Source organism: Vanellus vanellus (assembly GCF_965231255.1).
Source record: "Vanellus vanellus genome assembly, chromosome: 10".
In the NCBI taxonomy this organism is placed as follows: domain Eukaryota; kingdom Metazoa; phylum Chordata; class Aves; order Charadriiformes; family Charadriidae; genus Vanellus; species Vanellus vanellus.
In genome coordinates, this window is record NC_138915.1 from 8,614,876 (window position 1) to 8,634,275 (window position 19,400).

General features: G+C 42.2%; 1 protein-coding gene across 1 annotated transcript in view; it reads left to right on the forward strand.

The window, feature by feature from the left end:
- Positions 1 to 19,400, forward strand: part of NRK (Nik related kinase) — a gene marked incomplete at its 5' end in the record, with an annotated part of 102,929 nt that overhangs the window by 77,113 nt on the left and 6,416 nt on the right. Inside the window, 9 exons of the mRNA XM_082488222.1 lie at positions 2,911 to 3,004; positions 5,310 to 5,483; positions 5,821 to 5,950; positions 6,364 to 6,522; positions 8,171 to 8,314; positions 9,565 to 9,699; positions 11,776 to 11,876; positions 12,413 to 12,562; positions 15,857 to 16,016. Of these exons, the coding sequence (XP_082344348.1) occupies positions 2,911 to 3,004; positions 5,310 to 5,483; positions 5,821 to 5,950; positions 6,364 to 6,522; positions 8,171 to 8,314; positions 9,565 to 9,699; positions 11,776 to 11,876; positions 12,413 to 12,562; positions 15,857 to 16,016 (1,247 nt within the window). The remainder of the gene's footprint in view (positions 1 to 2,910; positions 3,005 to 5,309; positions 5,484 to 5,820; positions 5,951 to 6,363; positions 6,523 to 8,170; positions 8,315 to 9,564; positions 9,700 to 11,775; positions 11,877 to 12,412; positions 12,563 to 15,856; positions 16,017 to 19,400) is intronic.

Consider the following 19,400-nt stretch of genomic DNA (forward strand, 5'->3'; position numbering starts at 1 on the left):
AGAGTCTGGGCATCAGTTGGCCAGCCCTGCTGTTTGGAACAGCAAACAGAGTTATTTTTTAGTGTTGATGAATGAAACTTCTAATTTTCTTGCAAAGAGACTTCAGTTTAATTCAAGTTCTCGGATTTACTCTAAAGTGCATCACAGGGCCACCGAGCTCTCTGGGATGGGGCTCTTGCTCTTCTCTGACATAACTCTACATGCAGTTTTGTCAGTCTTCGGGAGGAGATGCTCAGATTTGTAGCGCTGTTGGCAGGCTATTGCGTTGGCCTGGTACCAGTCCTTTCCCCTGTGCTGCTCTGCAGAAGGCAGCGGTTTTGCACCTGCATATGCTCCTGATTTGCATTTCTGAAGTTCATTTTCAAAGCTGAGGAATGAGGAGGGAGAATGTTAAAAATCTTGTAGCTTATTCAGTGCACCTGAAAGAGCTGTCTTTTTGCTGTAATGCCTTTATTTTCTTACTGCTCCTTTTCCAAATCACCTTATTCTGATCTGTAAAAAGTTTTATTCACTCTAGGTCATAGAATTCATCCTAGACCTCAGAAAGACTCTACATAAAAATATGGATTTGCCCTGTAGCAATGACTTTGCTGTGTAAGTGTTAGATTGCTGTGATCCTTGCATGCTGTAATGATTTGAAGGAGTGGTATCACTGCCTTTGGAAATCTGCATGTATTGCACCTCCTCTGTGTGTGAGATCCACCAGCCCTCTAGAGAAGTGGAATTAGCGGGATGATCCCCATCGGGTTTCCCTTCCTGTGCATACACCCACCACAAGAACTCCTGTAAAATCAAAGGTATAATCTTGTCTATTAAGAAAGGCTCTTCACTCGGCTAAACATCATTCATATTAAAAGATGGATGCTTTGGGAAATACATCCTGATGAATACCATGTAAATAATAAAAAGGATAGTGATCAAAGTGAAAGCAGCAGCCAGCACTGAAAGTCTGCATATTCTGGATAAAGTGAAAGCTTTTGGTTTTGTTGCTATCCAAAGCGCGTGAATGCGGGTTCTGAAGCCCCATGCATTCTGTAGGAGTGTTTCTGGGTGGGCTTTGGCCAAGACACCTTGTGCCAAGTTTTAGTTGGCTATTGAAAGCAATCTGTGTTTTCTTGTTCTTGCCTGGACTACGGAACAGCTTTTGATGTCCACACTCCAGCTTTCATGGGGGTGCCCAGCAGGACTGGACTTGGGACATGCACATATGCAAGAGGGAGAGCTTCGTACTTTCTGGGGTGAATCCTGTTAACCACCCTGAGAAGGCTCATTTCTGAGGAAGCCAGGACTGAGGGCAGCTGTCTTTCACCAGTAAAACAACTTTTTGGCTTTGTTTTTCTTTTCAGTGATATGAGCCAGAATTCTTCTTCACACACATCAGGTTTTTGTTTTAAGGAAAGGATGTCAGTGTATGCGGTCTAGGATCTTACCTACTTGCATAGCATATCTATTCCATTGATGCTGATTTCTCTTACTGTACTGAGAGTACCTCCTCCTCTGATGCCTGCAGCATTCACAGTCCCCCTGAAACACTGAGTTTCCTGGGGCTCATTTTGTATAGTTCAGTTTCCTCTCTCTGTTCTTTATATGCTGTTCCCTACCAAAATTTGACCAAGGTGGGTGCAGGCATGTGCTTGGCTGGGAATTACTTTCTCCCCCTAATAAGTGGGAGGTTGACATCATTTAAGATCAGCTCCTACTTGCTTTTCTGGTAAGAACAGATACTTGCACTTACCGTTGATCCTACTCCATGTCATGCCATTCCTTCTAAGTTTAGTATGCAAATGTTTACCCCTCCCATAGAAGGATGGGGGGGAGGGACCCAAAACCAGAAAATAAACAACAAAAAAAAAGCCACAAGAACTTCTACTTCTTCACAACAGTCTTAAGTTGGCAGCTCTCTCACCAAACCTTCTTTGTTATCGCGTTGAGCAACGTTTTAAAAACAAAACCTTGAACTCTCCTACCAGATGTGGCGTAGCACTGTAGAGCCCTTCACGCCGGCATCCTGAACCTGGTCAGTTTTATAAGTACTGGAAAGGAGGCAGAAATGCAACAGGCTTAAATGGATATACATAAATAAGTGGAATAAATAGATAATGTGGGGTGGAAATGCACAGAAATGGAGCCAGAGCCTCGCTGGCAGAAGTTTGAGGCAGTTCTACTTGGGTGTAAAAGTTTAAAATGCAAAGATCCCACTGGTCGTGTAGGAAGCAATAGTATGCTGGGGTACGTCAAAGCAGATATTTGCCTTGTTCTTACTCTTTCTTTAGGTATGTGCTCGTGGTCACTGTTGAAGGCAGGATACTGGGCTAGGTGGGCTTTTGGCCCCAGCCAGTCCCGTAGCTCTTATGTTCTTCTGCCTCTGTGTGCACTGGGCAACATTTTCTTTGTTTCTTTGTACGTAAGTTGAGGATGTCCGTGTTTCAGGGACTGATTCACAGTACAAAATTCCAGTGTAGCCTGTCCCAGTAGGCTACTGGCAGAGAGGTCCCTGATACTGGCGTATAGCGGAGCAGCGGCATTGCACCCTGGAGGGCAGTGCACAAGGGGAGATGGGGGAAGTTTTGAAGTAGGCACTTCTCAAACAACAGCTCAATCCACCAGCTCTCACTTGCCTGAGCTATGCAGTGTCTGAAAAACGATGGGTGGAGTGCAGGGGGATGAAGGGATGCTCTCCGTCGAGGTGGGGAGAGCTTCCTGCTGTGTGTGAGTGGCCCTCAGGCTCGAGTCCGTTCAGGCACATCCACAGACTAATCAGCTTGCTTTTGTACAAGAACCTTTAAGTGTAACTAGCGAATGTTAATTATGCTCACTTTTGAATATGTATATGTGGGGTTTTTTGCTTTTTGTTTTTTGGGCTCTTTTTCCCTGAAGTAGTTCTGTTCATTAATTGGAGTTTGTTACCAGGCAACTGCTAAGCAGCAGAGTGGCAGATTTCTCAAGGACGAGAGTACCAGATGGAATTGAACTGAACCCCCAAAGCACCGTCGCAGAACAGAAGGTAATTTGGCCATTTGTAAAGGGGGCGGATGCAGTGGGGGGGGAATCAGATCATTAATGGGCATGATAAACGCTGTATCCATTTCTTCTCAGCAGCATTTTCACTCTGAAGTCCTGCTCTGTCATTGCAAATTACAGCTATGAGCCTTGAAAAAATGTGTAGTTTCAGGTTTTGTGCTTCCTATAAAAATGCTTACATTTAGGTATGAAATTGCGCTTCTTTATTCGTCCTTGTTATTGACCTGGTAGTAGTTTTTGATGTCAATGTATTTCTTGAAGGCACTGGGCAGGTTGCAAAAAAGCAATTCTGTTGATTGTTGATTCTTGTTGGTCTGCGTTGTTGCTGTTTTTAAAAATCTTGACCTTTTTTATTCCAATTTAAAAAGAACTACCTCTTACTATTTAAATATTACCACAAGAGGGGAAAAACACTTCATCTCTCCTTACTGGCTAAGCAAAAATACACATCTTCTCATATGTCATGTTGTGGTTCTTTTTCAGCTGTAGTTTCTAGTAGAGACTTCAAGTCATGTGGATTTTCCCCTGTGATAAATATTACTGCAGAAAAGATGAAGACAGACAAAGCAGAACAATGTTCTTTGTGGTTGAAAACAAAAAAAAATTACAGTAATAGGACTTGCACTCAGCGTTAGAGCACTTCTCACATATTGCTGAGTGTACTCTTGTTTCACAGATAGGGAAAATAAATGTCTGTGAAACTGGTGTTTTTCCCGGAGCTACTTGCGTGAGCTGTGGCCGGGCTAGCAAGAAAAAGGAGTTCCAGAGTGGCACCCTTCCTGACCGGGGAAGAAGTCCCACTTTGCCATCATCCCACCATCCTCAAGGAGAAAAGACTCTGCTTTGGGGAAGGAATTATAAATGGGGCAAACGCAGTATTTTTCTTTTGGCAAAACCAGCCCAGTACTTTCCCCTTTCCCTGGTATCCGGGCACTAGAAACAGGCTGCTTGAGGGAAAGGAGAAGGATGGGGTCTTTAAGGCCCAGAATGAGGATGAGGGAGGATGGAAAAGAGTGGAGGTTGCATTTTCTGGTGGGTTTAGGGAGGACAACGCGGGAGGGAGAACAGATGACTGCCACCTCTCCTCACAGACCTCTCTGATGTTTTCCAGTCTTTTCCCTCCTCATGGAGAATCCTATCCGTTCCTCCCACCTGTTTCACCAACCACAGCCATCACGAGTCTCCATGACGTCTTCCAACATCCCTTTCCCCAGGCCATCAGCATGAACTGGTTTGAAGTGATTAGGCTGTAACCAAGCTGCACAAATGATTCAAATGAGTTTTGGGTTCAGTTCAGCTGAATCTAACCAAAACTGAATTATCTACCTTTTTTCCCCCTCCTATTTTGGCCAGCATTCAAAAAAGCTGATCTGATTTCAGGAGGTTGTTTATCAAAGTCAGTACAATGTACAGACTTGCCTTGAATTCAACCAGCCAGAAGCTGCTCGAGTTTGGTGGTGCTTTTTGCTTCGGTGTAATTCAGGAGGATTCTTCTAGTGTAGCACTCCCATCACTCACTACGGTCCAGTGCCAGTGGTGTTCAGGTACCCTGACCGATAAGGCCAGGGAGAGATCCCTCTTGCACTGCCCTCCCTGAGTGGGACTCCGCTTGCTTTACACATTCTGTCTTTCTTCCTCTCAAAGCTTCTAGCCAGAAACCGACCCGCGACTCTATTTTGTGCTGTCGGAGAGAGAGAGCTTTTGTGGTGCCTCGCACCTTATGTAGTTAACAAACATTTCCTTAAAGCTGGTGGGATCCTCTAAAGAGGTCTACAGTACCAAACATCATTGTACTGGAAATGCGGATACCAGATCCTACTGAATGTTAGCATCTAGAAGAGTTTCCTAATTCAGTAAGTGGAAAGTAGCAATGAAATAAATGGTAAAGGGCTTTGAACTAAATGCAGGTCCAGAACCGAGAAGTGCCTACTTCTGACTGTGGTAGGTAGAGGTCAGTTCTGTAAGGTTAGGACAAGTCGTTTGGTTCTGTCTCGAGTGTCTCTGAGGATGAATTTGCTTCTTTACCTCTGGCCTGAAGTAGCGTAGATGAGGAATGTTTGTGGAGCACTTCAGGGGTGGAAGCCAGTGTTCATTTCTCAGGTGTTTGCCACACATTTTTTTATTTAATTTTTTATTTTAATCTTTCCAGAGGGTTTGTCTTTACATGGTGTACCACGCAGAGCACCCCTCCCCATATGCTCATTACTTATTGTCCTAATTAAAAGGAGTTGCGTAGTGCTTTGGGAGTATGCTAAATGTGGAGTGTAATGGTATGTTCTTATGTGCAGGACCAGATTTTAGGGAAGCAAATTTCTAGCACCCAAGAAGGCGTGTGGAGTGTAAACAACCAGAACTATCTCCTGCCAGATCTCCTCCAGCAAAGCCAAATTTCCGACTCCTCTGTGAACCCACCAAAAGTGCCACTGACTAGCCAGGAACCTCAGAACAAACCTCTGAATAAGGTAAGAGAGATATTACCGATTGAATGAATTGTACCACTGTTTTCCTCCAGCCCTTAGGAGCCTGGGGTTGAGAACCTTTTAACTTCATCTGTCCTGTCTCTTTTTATGAGGAGCTTTTTCACCACATCCCTTCTTTTCTTTAAAAGTTCTATCTAGGGGACGGGTGAGAGATCTCGAGCTCTCTAACGGATTTTATTGTTCCACTTGTTTGCCCCATCTCTCTCGCTGCTCCCTTTTCTTTCTTTCCTTCCCCCCAACGTCAGAGGCACCGCGTTGCTGGGTGCTGTCTGCTCCCCTAGTATCGTCTTCCTGAAGCAGCTCTTGTTTTTCATTGCAGACCCCGTGCACCGAAAGCACGCCTTCAAAGAGCAGTACGTCATCTACAACATCGTTTACTTCATTCATAGATCCTAGACTTCTGCCAATCACCCCTCCCACCAGTCCAGTAGGACCTTCCTGTAGTTCTCGTGAGTGTGCTTTATCCTTCTCATAAAATGTCACTCCTGGTTTCTTTTTTTTTGGGGGGGGATGGGGATGGGGGGTGGCAGGGGCAGAGGGAAGGGCCTATTGCTTGGAGCTGGAAATGGTCAGTAACATCTCCAGAAACCGAAACTCCACATCGCTATGAATTTTCCTTGTACTGCTTCTGCCCTTCTTCCAGATGTGGCTTGCTCTACTCTGCTGCTGCCTTACCGCAGTGTTTACTCGGGAATGCCTGAGGAATTTTCCAGATTTATGATTTTTTTTCTCTGGCTGTGTAGTCCTCCTGAGGTGTTTTCTCAGCCCTCTGGGGTTTCTTTCATTCTGTTATAAACACGTCAAATGTGAGCTGTAGCCAAACAGTCACGTTTTTCATGATTGCATGTGTCTTTCATTCTAGCATCTAGTGCAAAACCTGAGCCTGTCAGGAGAGAGAATGCAAGGAAGGGCTCCGTTGTCAACGTCAACCCAACGAACATCCGCCCGCAGAGTGACAGTCCGGAAATTCGTAAATACAAGAAGAAATTTAACTCGGAGGTCCTTTGTGCTGCTTTGTGGGGTAAGCTCAGGAGTACTTGGGCGTGTGTGTGGAGGGAAGGCAGCAGCAGGAGAGGCTGGCAGTGTGCGCCAGGCAGATTTCACAGTTGTATTGCACCTCTCCTGTCAGAGAGTCCTGGAGCGGATCGCTGAGGAGATACCTGCGTCACTCGCACCACGCTGCCTTCCTGGTAGGAGAGGGCAAACAGATGACTTACAGTTGCACAGGATTTTGTGCATCAGAATCAGAAAATGTTTTCGTCAGGCACCAAACTGAAACTGCTCGTTGGAAGAGCCAAAAGTTGCAAATGTTATAGTAACTTATGTGGCTCATGATACTTACTCTTGTCTTAGCTGCATGCAAGTACAGCTGATCGCACTTAGCTCTGACCCAGTGGAAGTAATCCAACCCTGAAGCCTTTTGCTGTCACGTGTGTTAGGTATTCCAAGAATCTGAAGCAGGTCAGGTGTCAGTCTTTCCAAAAGTTTGGCTTCCTTAGTTCCTGCTGTCAGTGCTTACTCAGAACCTCACTGGATCACCTTTTTTACAGGGTCAGTTTCACACGGTGTAAAACCAAGATGAGTGAAGTCAGACCAGTTTTCAACAACTGTAGACCTTGTCCCGTTCTTGCTCTAGCTAAGCTCCTGAGTTGTTTTAACCATCTTTCTACTTCAGAAGAACAGACGTATTTTATGGGACTCACCCAGCCTTTTACTCCTCTTCGCTTTCTGAGTCTGGAATGGAAAATGAATGAAGTAGATGAAAAATTATCCAAAGGAAATGTAGATTTCCAGTTTACAGCTTCACAGATTTTCTGTAATGTATGTTTGTAGGAGTCCAAGATTTTAAATTAAGTACAGAGCTGTGTGGCAAGGTCTGTAATTAAATGTGTGTTGAGGCTGAAGAGCACCAGGTACTCATCAGAGCATTGCCAGTAGAGGAGGTTGCTTGTTACAGCAGGATACCTCATGTCGTTTCTTTAGAACCTGCTGATTAGGAAACATAGCTGTCATGCCAGCCGACCACAATTTTTGACATCCTCTGGTGTCAGCAACCCACTGGAGCCTTTGCTTCCTTGGGAGCAATTGGATTTCAGGTGGATTCACTCCTTTAATTTGGCATGCGAAAGCGTTCTTGCAAAACACAGACTGTTTACAAGCACTCTGCTTCCTCCTAACAGCAGACCTTCTTCCCCCAAGTTTGGTTGTCCTGCGATTTGAGTGTTGTATTTGGAGAAACGGATTTTATTTTTTTCCCCAATTTCTTAATTGGTAGAGACCCTTAGATCAGTTAGTTGGCTCTCCTGTGTTGCCAGTGGAGTGGTGCTGGACTGGGACTTTTGCAGTGCTCACAGGCAGTTTCCAAGGTCACCCAAGAAGTTCAGGTTCACAAAGCGTTTTCCTTTTTGTTTAAATCAACATTGACTTCAGCTGAACTACTCATTTTTCAAGTTGCATGGGCATATAAGCGTTCTGCTGGGTAAAAACTGTTAATGGTGAGGTCCTTTTTTTCCATTCGTTTTTCTGGAAGGTCATCCACAGAGCAACAGAGAAATTATCAAGTACCGTTAAGTAAGACTAAGTAAGAATCAGTTCTTAAAACAACGAACACTCGGTGGCCTCTGGATCATTAGGTGATTTATGCAGTATTTTTTTCTGTGTATCAACAGGAGTAAATTTACTGGTGGGAACAGAGAATGGGTTGTGGCTGCTGGACAGAAGCGGGCAAGGAAGAGTTTATTCGCTGATTACAAGGAGGCGATTCCAGCAAATGGATGTTCTGGAAGGACTCAATGTGCTAATTACTATATCAGGTTAGTTCAGTGTCTAAAAGTGTCTGACCTGCATTGGGGTTGGAAGCAATTAAAAAGAAGAATTAGGTTATAAACTAGGTTGAGGAATTTCCTTGCACAGAGAAATCACAGGACAGTTATTCTTGTTAATAGGAAAACTCTCTTGAATTTTTAACATTTACATTCTCATTTGAGAGGGGCTTTGGGATATTTCATTACCTGGTTAACGTATAATATGGTTTCTGGGAAGTATAAAGTGTTTCATATCCTTAAAATGAACTGGTTCTCAGCAAGTTATAGTTTGTCAGTCTGCTTGTTTCTGTCATGGGTGAGCATCTATCTAAGTGCAATTCTATTAAAATGTCATTAAATAACCTCATTCTGTGTTCAGCAAGATGTATGAGCAGTAACGTGAGTGATCTATACTGTGAAAGCATCAGTAACATTAAATGGACTGCGTCTTCAACCTCTGCTGACAAACAGCTTGGACTCTGCCCAGCAAGGTGCTGAGGCCCTCATTCCCCACGGGTGAGCGGCCTCAGAGGATGATGCTTAGTCCAGAACAAGGTCAGAGATGTAGGTCCAGCAAGCAATGGCAGGTCCTTCTCTCCAGTCCAGAGTCACCGTGGTGGGTGGTGGAGAGCTGTTTGTCCCGTATTGCCAGGTCCCGTTGCTTATGTGACGCAGTCCTCTCTGACTAACCTGTGAGCCCAGACTGCTGTTGACCATTTGTACTTACGAACTAAAGCAACAGAAAGACTGACTGAGATGAAAGATGACAAAGTAACTCTCACCTGGAAGGGCCTCCAAAAGAAAATAGCTACTTGTAATGAAGATTGTCAGTTAACTAGAACTAAATGAGTCACTTATTCACAATGGCCATTGTAGGCCATACCTGTGTCCCTTCCTTCACATCAAAGAGTAAATGCCAGATAGTGTGATTCTCCCTGATAATGCATGCGTCTATAGAGACCTGTTCTTTGACCTGAGGGAAGAATTTTGGTCAGGTGTGAAAATCTTGCATGAAGCTTGAGTCACAAGGTAAGTGCGTGTGTGCCAAGTGCCATAGGATCACTCATGTTCCAGTTCCCTCCTGTGTGTCGCCATCACAGGGGGCTTTGCTTTTGTGCTGCTGGACTCTTCTCTTGCCTTGACGAGGCACAAAGACCCGTTCTACTCAAGATCACAAGACTTCGGTGTTTTGTGACTCTGGGGGAGTTTGTACTTCAGTGAGTTGAAGCATTATGTCTGTCTTTTTTTCCAAATCCTAGGCAAGAAGAATAAGTTGAGAGTATATTACTTATCATGGCTGAGAAATAAAATTTTGCGCAATGATCCAGAGGTGGAGAAACGTCAAGGCTGGGTGTCTGTGGGTGACCTGGAAGGCTGTGTACACTACAAAGTTGGTAAGGATTTTGTTTTTCCCTTGAGGAGCCGCTCAATCATCCTTTTGCATCTCGCAACACCAGCATTTTTCTTCAGCTCTGTTTCAGGATTGTATTGGGCTGAATATATCTGAGTTCTTTCAAACCTCCTTGTTTTATGTGGCTGATGCTTTGCTCCCTGTCATTCCAGGTAGCATCTCTTCTTGCAGCAGTTACCAGTTGATGTTATGGGTATTGCTGGTGGCGGCTGGAAGAAGGGAGTGCCAGCCCTGGTCTGTTGCTCAGTTTAAAAGTTCTGTAGTTACTTGAGGTTTTACTTAGACTGATGTTTTCCACCTCCACGCTATTCAGCTTCCCTCCTGGCCCTGAGTAGCTGCTGAGAAACTGGACTAGTAAAGCGCTTGTAAGTCGTATTTGTAGGATGTCCGTAGGTAGATCAGATTGGATGTGCTACAGCTCATCACTGTCTCTAGATCATAAAAGACCTAAATATACCTTTGTTTAAACTTACACACTGGAAATGCTACTGTAGTAGATGAAAAACCATCTTGCTTTTATTTGGCTTTCAGGCAGATCATTCTGGAAAATGAACATCAGTATTGTGAGAGTTTCTGTTCTTTAACTGCGTGAGGGGCCGTGATCTATAGCACAAGTTTTGCTTTGGTGAAAGGTGGTACATGAAAGTGGCGCTTTTTTTCCAAGTCAGATAGAGAAATGATGTAAAGGGGCGAGGTGGCTGGCTCTCGAATACTTTGCTTGACGGTTTTATTTTTTTTTGCTTTTATATCTCACGGCTTTGCAAGTAGCAAGGGTTAAATACAATAAAGAATGTGAAACAGATGTGCGTTGTTACTTTCTTTGTGATTATAGCTAAGCGCCCACATATTCCACTTCAGTTGCTCCTCTCTGGGTTTGGTGTGTTGTGTGCTTTGGTTTTGTGGTTTGTTTGGTTTTGGTTGTTTTTTTTTTTTTTTAAATAGTTATCCTAAAATTAGGCAAACATTTGGTAGGAACCTCTGTGTTTACATATGACAAGCCATTCTTACTTCTTTGACAAAACAGCTGCTGTTGTTTTTCTCTTGGTGAATCTTCTCATCTCAACCTTTGGTTTTACAACCATTTGTCCAGGTAGAAGAGGAAAAAGATGTGCTGTTCTGCATTTTGGTGGAGTTTGTTTGTTTTTTTTCCTTTCTCTGCTTGTGTGAGATTTTCCTGACCAGTGTCCATCCTTCTCCACTCTTTGTGCTTCTGCTGTGTTTGGTCTGTGCCAACTGCTCCATTTGTAAGCAGCAAGGGTTGATCGAGCCCTCCTCCCACAGAAACCAAACCTTACTTAGTAGCGTAACACCTGCATCTTTTAAAATTCCCTGCCAAGCAGACACTGAATATAAAATGAGGGGTGAATGCGTTGGGATGTGATACCCTCGCGTTCTGTTTCCAAAGCAAATGCTTGTGTCTGGCAGAGTGAAAACACAATGTACGAAGAAGCCTTAATTTCTAGTGCGTTTCTTCTCAATGGGCCCAACATGACCTTAATCAACTTGGAGAAATTGCTCCTCTCTTAAATGCTTACTTGTCCCAGAAACATGGGAGTCCTTCGCCCACACTAGCACATGGGGATTTAACCCCACACATGAACAGTTCAATGAAAATTCGTCCTGCAGTGTAACAGAAATGTTCAGCCAACAACCGCCATTCCTCCAAAAGCAGCTTCTTAACAACCAGCGATGTCGGTGTGTGTTCACACATGAAAAATAAAGTAGGTTGGCTTAGCTGCAGGGTCAACAACTTTTTTTACGACTAGGTTGTGCGTTGTTTTGTTTTGGTTTTTTTTTTTTTTTTCATAGATATATGAAAAGCGACGTATAAATGTTGTTAACAGTCATCTGGCTTTACTGAGAATAAATGAATTATAGGTTTTTAGTCAAGGTATTGTCACTGGTGATATTAAACATTGATTTCCAGAATCCGTTAGTCTTCCTTGCTGGATAATGTCTACCTCTACAAGTAATCCATTGAAATTATTTCGTGTGGTGAGATAGTCTTTGATTTCAGTGTCTTTCTGGTACCTAAGGAATTGTTCTTCTTGTATTACAGTAAAATATGAGAGAATCAAATTCCTTGTAATTGCTTTGAAAAACTCAGTGGAGGTTTATGCTTGGGCTCCAAAGCCTTATCACAAATTCATGGCTTTCAAGGTAAGCGAAACTTCACTTTGGTTCAGACGTATCACTGGCTCTCACTGGCTCTCATCTACTCTTTGCTTTTGCTTTTTGTTGCTTTGTATAACATTTATTTCTAGTTAAAGATGAAATGAGTATTCTTTTAAAGAAAATGTAGCTCGTTTGACATACATTGGAGATGGCAGGCATAAAACTGTCACAGTCGTGATTCTGTTAGACGTGAATAACTTGTTTCAGTGCTGTGACAAAATGTACGTTTGAATTCACGAAGTTGATGCTGATTGCCCTCAAAAGAGGAGGAAATTGAACACGACTGGTACTCAGCCTAATTTTTGCCTAGTCTGTTTCTAGATTCTGTGTTTCTTTTCAAAACACAAGTGAATTATCCAGCTCTTCTTGCAGCTCAGTGGATGACGGATGCTTAGCTGCTTAAATATAACATACTATTTAACAAAAATAGCTGTCTAACTTCTGAGTTTTGAAAATTCTTAAGATCATATATGTAGATCTGTAAACCAGCAGTGTTATACAGTGTATTTTTCTTTTGGCAGTCCTTCACCTCACTTCATCACAAACCACTGTCAGTTGACCTGACCGTTGAAAATGGACAGAGATTAAAAGTCGTATATGGCTCACTAGTAGGCTTTCACGCTATTGATGTGGATTCTGGATCTGTGTATGACCTGTACCTCCCAACACACGTAAGATACTCAAAAAAAATTATGTAAATGCCTCTGTTCTTTGGGCTGTGCATTGATGATGATCAGGTTAAGAGTTGTGCTGTATTTCAAAAGACAGGGTAAGAGAATAATTATTGTATGCCAGCTAATAGAAAACCACTTTTCACATACTTTTATAACACCGAAGTTCTGTTAAAAGGCTTTTCTCGCATTTAGAATATCAGTTCTAATGGTTTACTGTCAGAAAGCCTGTTGTATGGACAGTACTATTTTTAATTGATTTATCCTGGAAATTTAAGACTTCTTAAGCAATCAAAGACACAATAATATCTACATGAATTTAGGTGACTTACAGTCTGCCACTGTGCTTTTCAATCTTGCTAATAAGCTGATTAAATTATCACCGAATTGAGCTGAAATTTAGCCTGGATTACAAAGACCATTGCAATGTGCTTTAATCTCGATGCACTGCAAGCGTGTTAGCCTTGCACCACTCAGTACCTGTAGCTGGAGGAGCCAGGTATACGTGTGCACCCATAAACAATCCCAATTTCTTCACCATGAAGCAAAGTTGCTTTTGTTTCATATGATTACAGATCCAGGCTCTGTGTGCAAAATGTGATTTGCCTTTCGGTCATGACTTTGCAGAATCCCAACTTCCAGACTAAATAAATTTGTCGATTTTCTTGCCGTTCAGTTGCCTGTGAAATCAGTCCTTAAATTCAAAAGAATTTTTACATTTTCCTCAGGATTTTCTCCCTAGATTGACAAAAAATTGGCATGGAAGATGTTGATTTCAGGTTGATGTGTGCATACTGCATTGTGCATCTGTTCATTGAGGTGATGGGGATCGCTAAATTCCCGCTTAAACCCAGATAACAGCAAAGTAATTCCCCTGCAGAAGTGAATGACTGGCATGGGGCTGTCCAATACGAAGTCTTTGCTATAGTTCTAACCTTTTTTGTTTGCTTGCTTATTTTTTAGCTGTTCTAGATAGTTCTTTTCAAAGCTGTGAGTCCCAAAACCAAGAGAAACTTGGGGTCTTAGGTCCAGAAAACTAACGGGGTCCCATGGCTGTGGTATGACGGGAGGCTCCTGGCAAGGAAACTTCCGTGCGCGCTTGAAAACCTCCCTGCAGTCCGGAGAGCTCCGCGGGGGGGAGGGTTAGCTCACCCGGGTGCCGTGCCCTCCTTGTGTCCCAAGGCAGCGTGTCCCCAAGACATGCTCAGGAGGTCTGAAGAAATCTCATCCCAGATCTGCATGCTGCAGCCTGCGCCTTCAGCTCTTTTATTTTTTAAAGTCTTTTTTTCCCCACTCTCAGCCCCACCTTTTCAAACCAAATGAAAACTCGCGCCTCCCGTGCGAGCCGCTTGACCCCTCTGCTGCCCTGACAAGCAACAGCCTTCAAATTCTGTCAGACCAGTGTTTCTGATGGACACAATGTCTGGGGATGGCTGTTAAGTTTATAAACTTCTCTTAATTAAAAAGTAACTTTTCTGGCTGTTTAGAACAAACTGGTGAATCATCTGTGAAAAGCTTGTATTGTTTATTTCTGTGTTGGGGTTTTTACGGGACTTAATATATGGGCTTTTAGAGGATTTATTTAATCTGACAATTAGTAGCTTTGTTAACTATGTAACTATGAAAAATTCACATCAGTTTATAAATTTATGCGTGGTGCCGCCATACCGTCCCTGGAAGCTGGTGGCTAAGCAAGGTGACTAACGACTTGTCAAAAAGATCATTAGCATAATTGCCCAAGATAAGAAAGGCAAAGAAAAAAGGGAACCTTCTTAGAGGCTGTAGTTTTTCAACAGGCTGCAAATATAATTATGCACCTGATGAGAGAGATTTCCCAGGTGACTGTCCTGAATATGTGGGGCACCTTTAAGACTGACTCCATTTGTGGTGCTCTTCAACCAAAAGTTAGCACGTACTAAAAATATATTTTCCCCTTAGAGTCTTAGACCTGAAATAAATCTGCTGCTCTGTCTGTGGCTCTATCTTTTCCGGTATTTTATTATTTTAAAGAGCATCTGCTAGAATTGGACAGTTCTCTCAAGGAGCTTTGTGGTGGCAACAGACCAGACTTTAACAGGCTGACTTCAGATACTCTTGCTTTCTGGTAGCCTCTTTTCCTGGTTCCCCACCTCTTTCTTCATCTCTTACCTGCTTCGATCGCTCATGCGAGTACCAAGGCAACGCATTAAAATTGCTCTGCGACTCTGGATACCTGTTCTAGTGTTACGGATAGTTGTTGCGGAGGCACGGAGTCAAGTGGTTGGCCTGAGTGTGTTCGGTTTGGCAAGTACAGCTTCAGTGCTTCTTTTACTGTTCGTTGTGCCCTTCCAGTGTGCGTAAATGTATGTGCTTGAAGACAAAAAGAGCTGTGTGTTGCTGGCTTGTGAACATGATGGAGAAACTCCAGTTATATGCTTCCTATAAAAATATTAATTGTAGTGGTTTAATTTACTATTTAACATCCTGTTTTGAGTCGTGCTTTAATCAAGGAAATGCTTTGCTATTGTTCTTTAAGGCTGTTCTCTTTTTCTTTCAAAAACACTTTCATAAAACCCCACCTTCATGGTTGGATACTGAGGCTTTTTCTTTCACTTGGGACGTGTTGGCTTCTGGGAGAGATTCTGGTGCATTGAACAGCTGTTAAAATAATTTGTGTGAGTGAAATGCACTGTTCCTGTGGCACGCAGAAAACGTACGCTGAGCAGCATTTAAATGGGGAACTATTTTTAGGGAAGGGTGTGGGAAGGGAAGGACAGAGAGTGGCTTGTATCTGAAAGGTCCAGGTAACTTCAACTTGCTGGAGTTGAATTTACAGGTTTTAGCTTGTGAGTGGGAATAGGGAAATATCATGGAAAGTGAAAGCACCGATTTCCTGGAATATGGAAGCTTTTGTCCTTTCTCCATCTTCTGAAGTAATTGTGAATTCAAATTTACTTCACCTTTCCTCTGTTTATATAATGCAAGTGTTTTGTGAGTGAGTAAGTAAATATTATTGTGTCTCAGTGGCTCCATGGCTTCTTGAAACCATTTAATACTGGGAAATATAAAGTGAAATATTGAATGTCGATTTGTTTGCAAGTCTACTGTCATATTCAAAGCGGGGAGGAAGGGAGAAAGCCTGTTTCAGAGGCTGGCCAGCGAACTATACAGCTTTTCTGAAAACAGGCATTTCTTTCACTTTCCATGAGCCATGAGCTAGTTCTTGTTATTGCTCTGCCAAGCTAGTTAGGTTGATGTAGTCACTAAAATTGCAGTCCGTTTTCTGATATAAATCTTAGTAAAATGTGATTCTAGATCCAGGGGACTATTCGCCCACATGCCATTATCATCCTCCCGAATACCAGCGGAATGGAGCTTTTACTCACCTATGAAGATGAAGGCATCTATATTGATATATATGGGCATTTCACAAAGGAAACTGTTTTACAGTGGGGAGAAATGCCAGCATCTGTAGGTATGTATGAAAAATAGCACTTTATTAAATATAAGATTCTGCTGCACGACGCCTGACTTCTTTATGAGGTTTGTATCCATATGAAAGTGGTTGTATGGCACATAAAGCAACTTCTGAGCAAACCAGAGTGTAAAGAGTAAGCAAATTTATGTGTGTTTGTGTTAAGAGAGCCAATGATTGCAATAGGGTCTTCACATTTGGATCAGAGGCTGTATTCTTGTCATGCTGTTTATTGCATCACACCTTGACCATACAGCCAAACTTCACTGAAGATGCAGCTTACCACCAGTTTTCACAGAGAGAGTTACTTGAATTATAGAGGGGGAGGAAGGGTGCTCTTGTTTCCTACTTTCATTGTTCATAGCTCACAGCATTTTATGTAAAAATTCACAGCTAAAGAGAGGTCAGTTACTGAAGAAGTCTGTAACTGCTGTCAAATGGCCCCTTAAATTTTATCACTTTAAATTCGCAGTGCTGCCAGCCCAGGGTATTTCGAATAGATTCTCAATCTCTCCGTGCTTGCAGTTGGCTTTGTAGGAGGCGATTTTAATTGTATTGCAGCCAGGACAGCTGCTTGTTTCACCTTCCCCAGAGGGCTTCAAGTTAACAGTGTGGGGAAAACCAAGAACAACACATGCAGATTTTTGTTTGTATTGTTTGTTGCTTTTAATTTCTTTTCTGGCTCGCTCCTGTTCTTCTGCATCTTAAAACAAACATACCAACAAACAAAAAAAGTCCAAGACACTTAGACTGTACAAAAGCATATTATTAGCTTGGCAGAAACTGGATGCCACAGTGAAAAACTGAGGATGTTCACCTTTCTCCTTTCACTTCTACTGGGTAGTTCTAGGAAAAGTCCATTAAAATGAGTAGAGTAACACCTTTGAGTAAATGCCAGATTTGACATTTGTAGAGGGTTTTCAACAGTACTGAGGGCAAGAAGCCCACCTCTGGAACGCAAATCACTACAGCACAACTTATTCTTTGCACTATTTCGATAACATTCAGCAACAAAGCTGCTTCAGTTTCAAAAAACAGGTATAAGCTAACTATATAGTGTTTCCTTCCCTTCACTGAGTAGCCCTACCTCCAATTTTCAGCCCATATTCAGAGCTACAGGGCATAATTAAAATGTATCAAGTCAATTCTCCATTTTTCATAGGAATATCTAATGGTCTTTGATATGCTGAAATTTTACATCCCCTCTGAATTAATGTTAGAAACACCATAAGAAATAATCAATAATCAAAAAGAAATTACTCAGCCAGGGTAAGAAGAGTTCTAATGAGAAATATTGAACGTAATTTGAAGCTGTACTGTTGAATGCTATCTGAAGGAGACAGAAGCTTTCAAGAAGCATGTCAGTATGGGACGTGCTTCCTTAGGCCTTACTAAAAGCAGCATGCTTACTTAACATTAACATTTTCTTCAAACTGTAATGTCTTACCCACGTTATGGTGTGCATATATGATACATGATTTTCATAAATATTTAAACTCTCCTTTGTTTACCCACATCTACTTCATCGGTTAGAACTCCTTTTTCCTGCCTTGGGAAGAAAAAATTTTAATATCAGCCACATTTATATAGGTGTCCTTATATATATGTGTGTGCCAGAGATTAACCCGAATCTCATGTTTGATATTTTATGTGTAACTATCACAGGTGTCTCTAGTTGCATTATTCTTATTATATGCTATGTCCTAAAGAGTCACTGTTAACAGATAATTAGTGTGTTGCACTATGATGACGGATGATGTGTAAGGAACAAAGGGATTTCTTACATCCTGTTTTTTAGAAAGGGGGATATTGTAAGAAGGACAATGTAGATCTATGACTCCTACTTGGAAGTTTACAGTTTGTGTCACTGAGCACTGATTGCTCTCAAAGCTTTTTCACTTTATCTAGATAGAGTTTGCAGGAATGCCTCAGAAGTGGACCAGAGAGAGCTTAAGTCCTTCTTCCTAATGTTGCTGAAAGTACTGAATCATCAAACCCACGGATATGAGATAGGTTTGTAAAACATTCCTGTAGCCTGGAAATCACACTTCAGTACTTAACTTCAGTAAAAAATTTCCTTGCATGTACCCAGCTGGCATTGACGTGAATAAAGTTTCACCACTTTGGACCAGCTGAATACGTGATCTTTTGTGCGAGTTAATTACTCTAATTTAAAACATCCTTCGGTATACATCTGGCTAGGCATGACATTCTCAATTTCTCAAGGTTGATTACATCTTAATAGAAGGAATGCCATTTGGACATTTGCCTTTCCACGTGCTCATGCAGCTATTTCTCCTGTTGTTCAGCACACCACTGTGATAATAGTTTGCATGGAAAGCTATCAGAACGAAATGGCCCAAGCATTTTTGTTACAGTATTTTAGGGCAGCTAAATAGGAAGAGGATGGAGAAGATGCTTCTGATGGTGGCATCCTCTCTGGTGAATGCTACTTTATAGGAGTCCTGTCTATGTGAATAGTTTAGATTTTTCTCTGTAGTCAGTCTAGAGAAATGGGCACCACCAGACGGGAAGATGGTGCCCATCCAGGGACAGGTAACTAGGGCAGGTATAATGAAACGTCCAGCTGAGGAAGCGGAGGGCAAGTTCGATGAAATGTTTTGGATGGTAGGGTCAGGAGAACTGAGTGAAGAGCTAGCTCTTTGTAGAACTTCTCTCAGTGCTCAGAAAGTGAAACCGTAGGTTTTCTCTGGAAGGTGTCTGTCTCCATCCGTCTGTCTCTTTCATAGTTTATACTTCAGCAGATTCCACAGCTGAAGGGAGGCAGTCTCCACACAGCCCCTCACAGTTGACATTTGAAAATTGTCCAATATGTTAGCTTGAGAACCCTTGCATTTCTGCTGCTGCTGCAGCACTTCGGTATCTCAGAAATGGATTTGATTGGAACAGAACTGCCTATCTTTGTGGTGTGGTACAAGATTAATTTGACTTCTGATTGGAATCACATTTCCACTAAAAACAAATTAACCCAACCTATAACTAAACGCACAACTCAAACTTTAAACTTTGTTTAAACAAAGAGCTCTGTTAACTATTATTTTAATAATTTTTTCCCACTAACTCCTATTTTCTTGATCCTTTGAAATTCCTGGCTCCAGACAGAAACATTAATTATGTGAGAAGTGTGAATAACTGTTTATTTGCATGGCCAAACTGATGGGGAACTTGAAAATTTCATAAGAGATCCCATTTTCCTGGAATTTCCAGACCCGTTTCAGACCTCCTGAAGTCTGTATGAGCATATCTCAAAATTTTTGCTCTGTTTCAGAGATAGAAGGGTCTTGTGTTAACCTCAGGGTGCTCTCTAGTCATCCTTTGCTCATTTCTTAATTTCTTTAAACAATTACTTTGGAAGAAAACTTC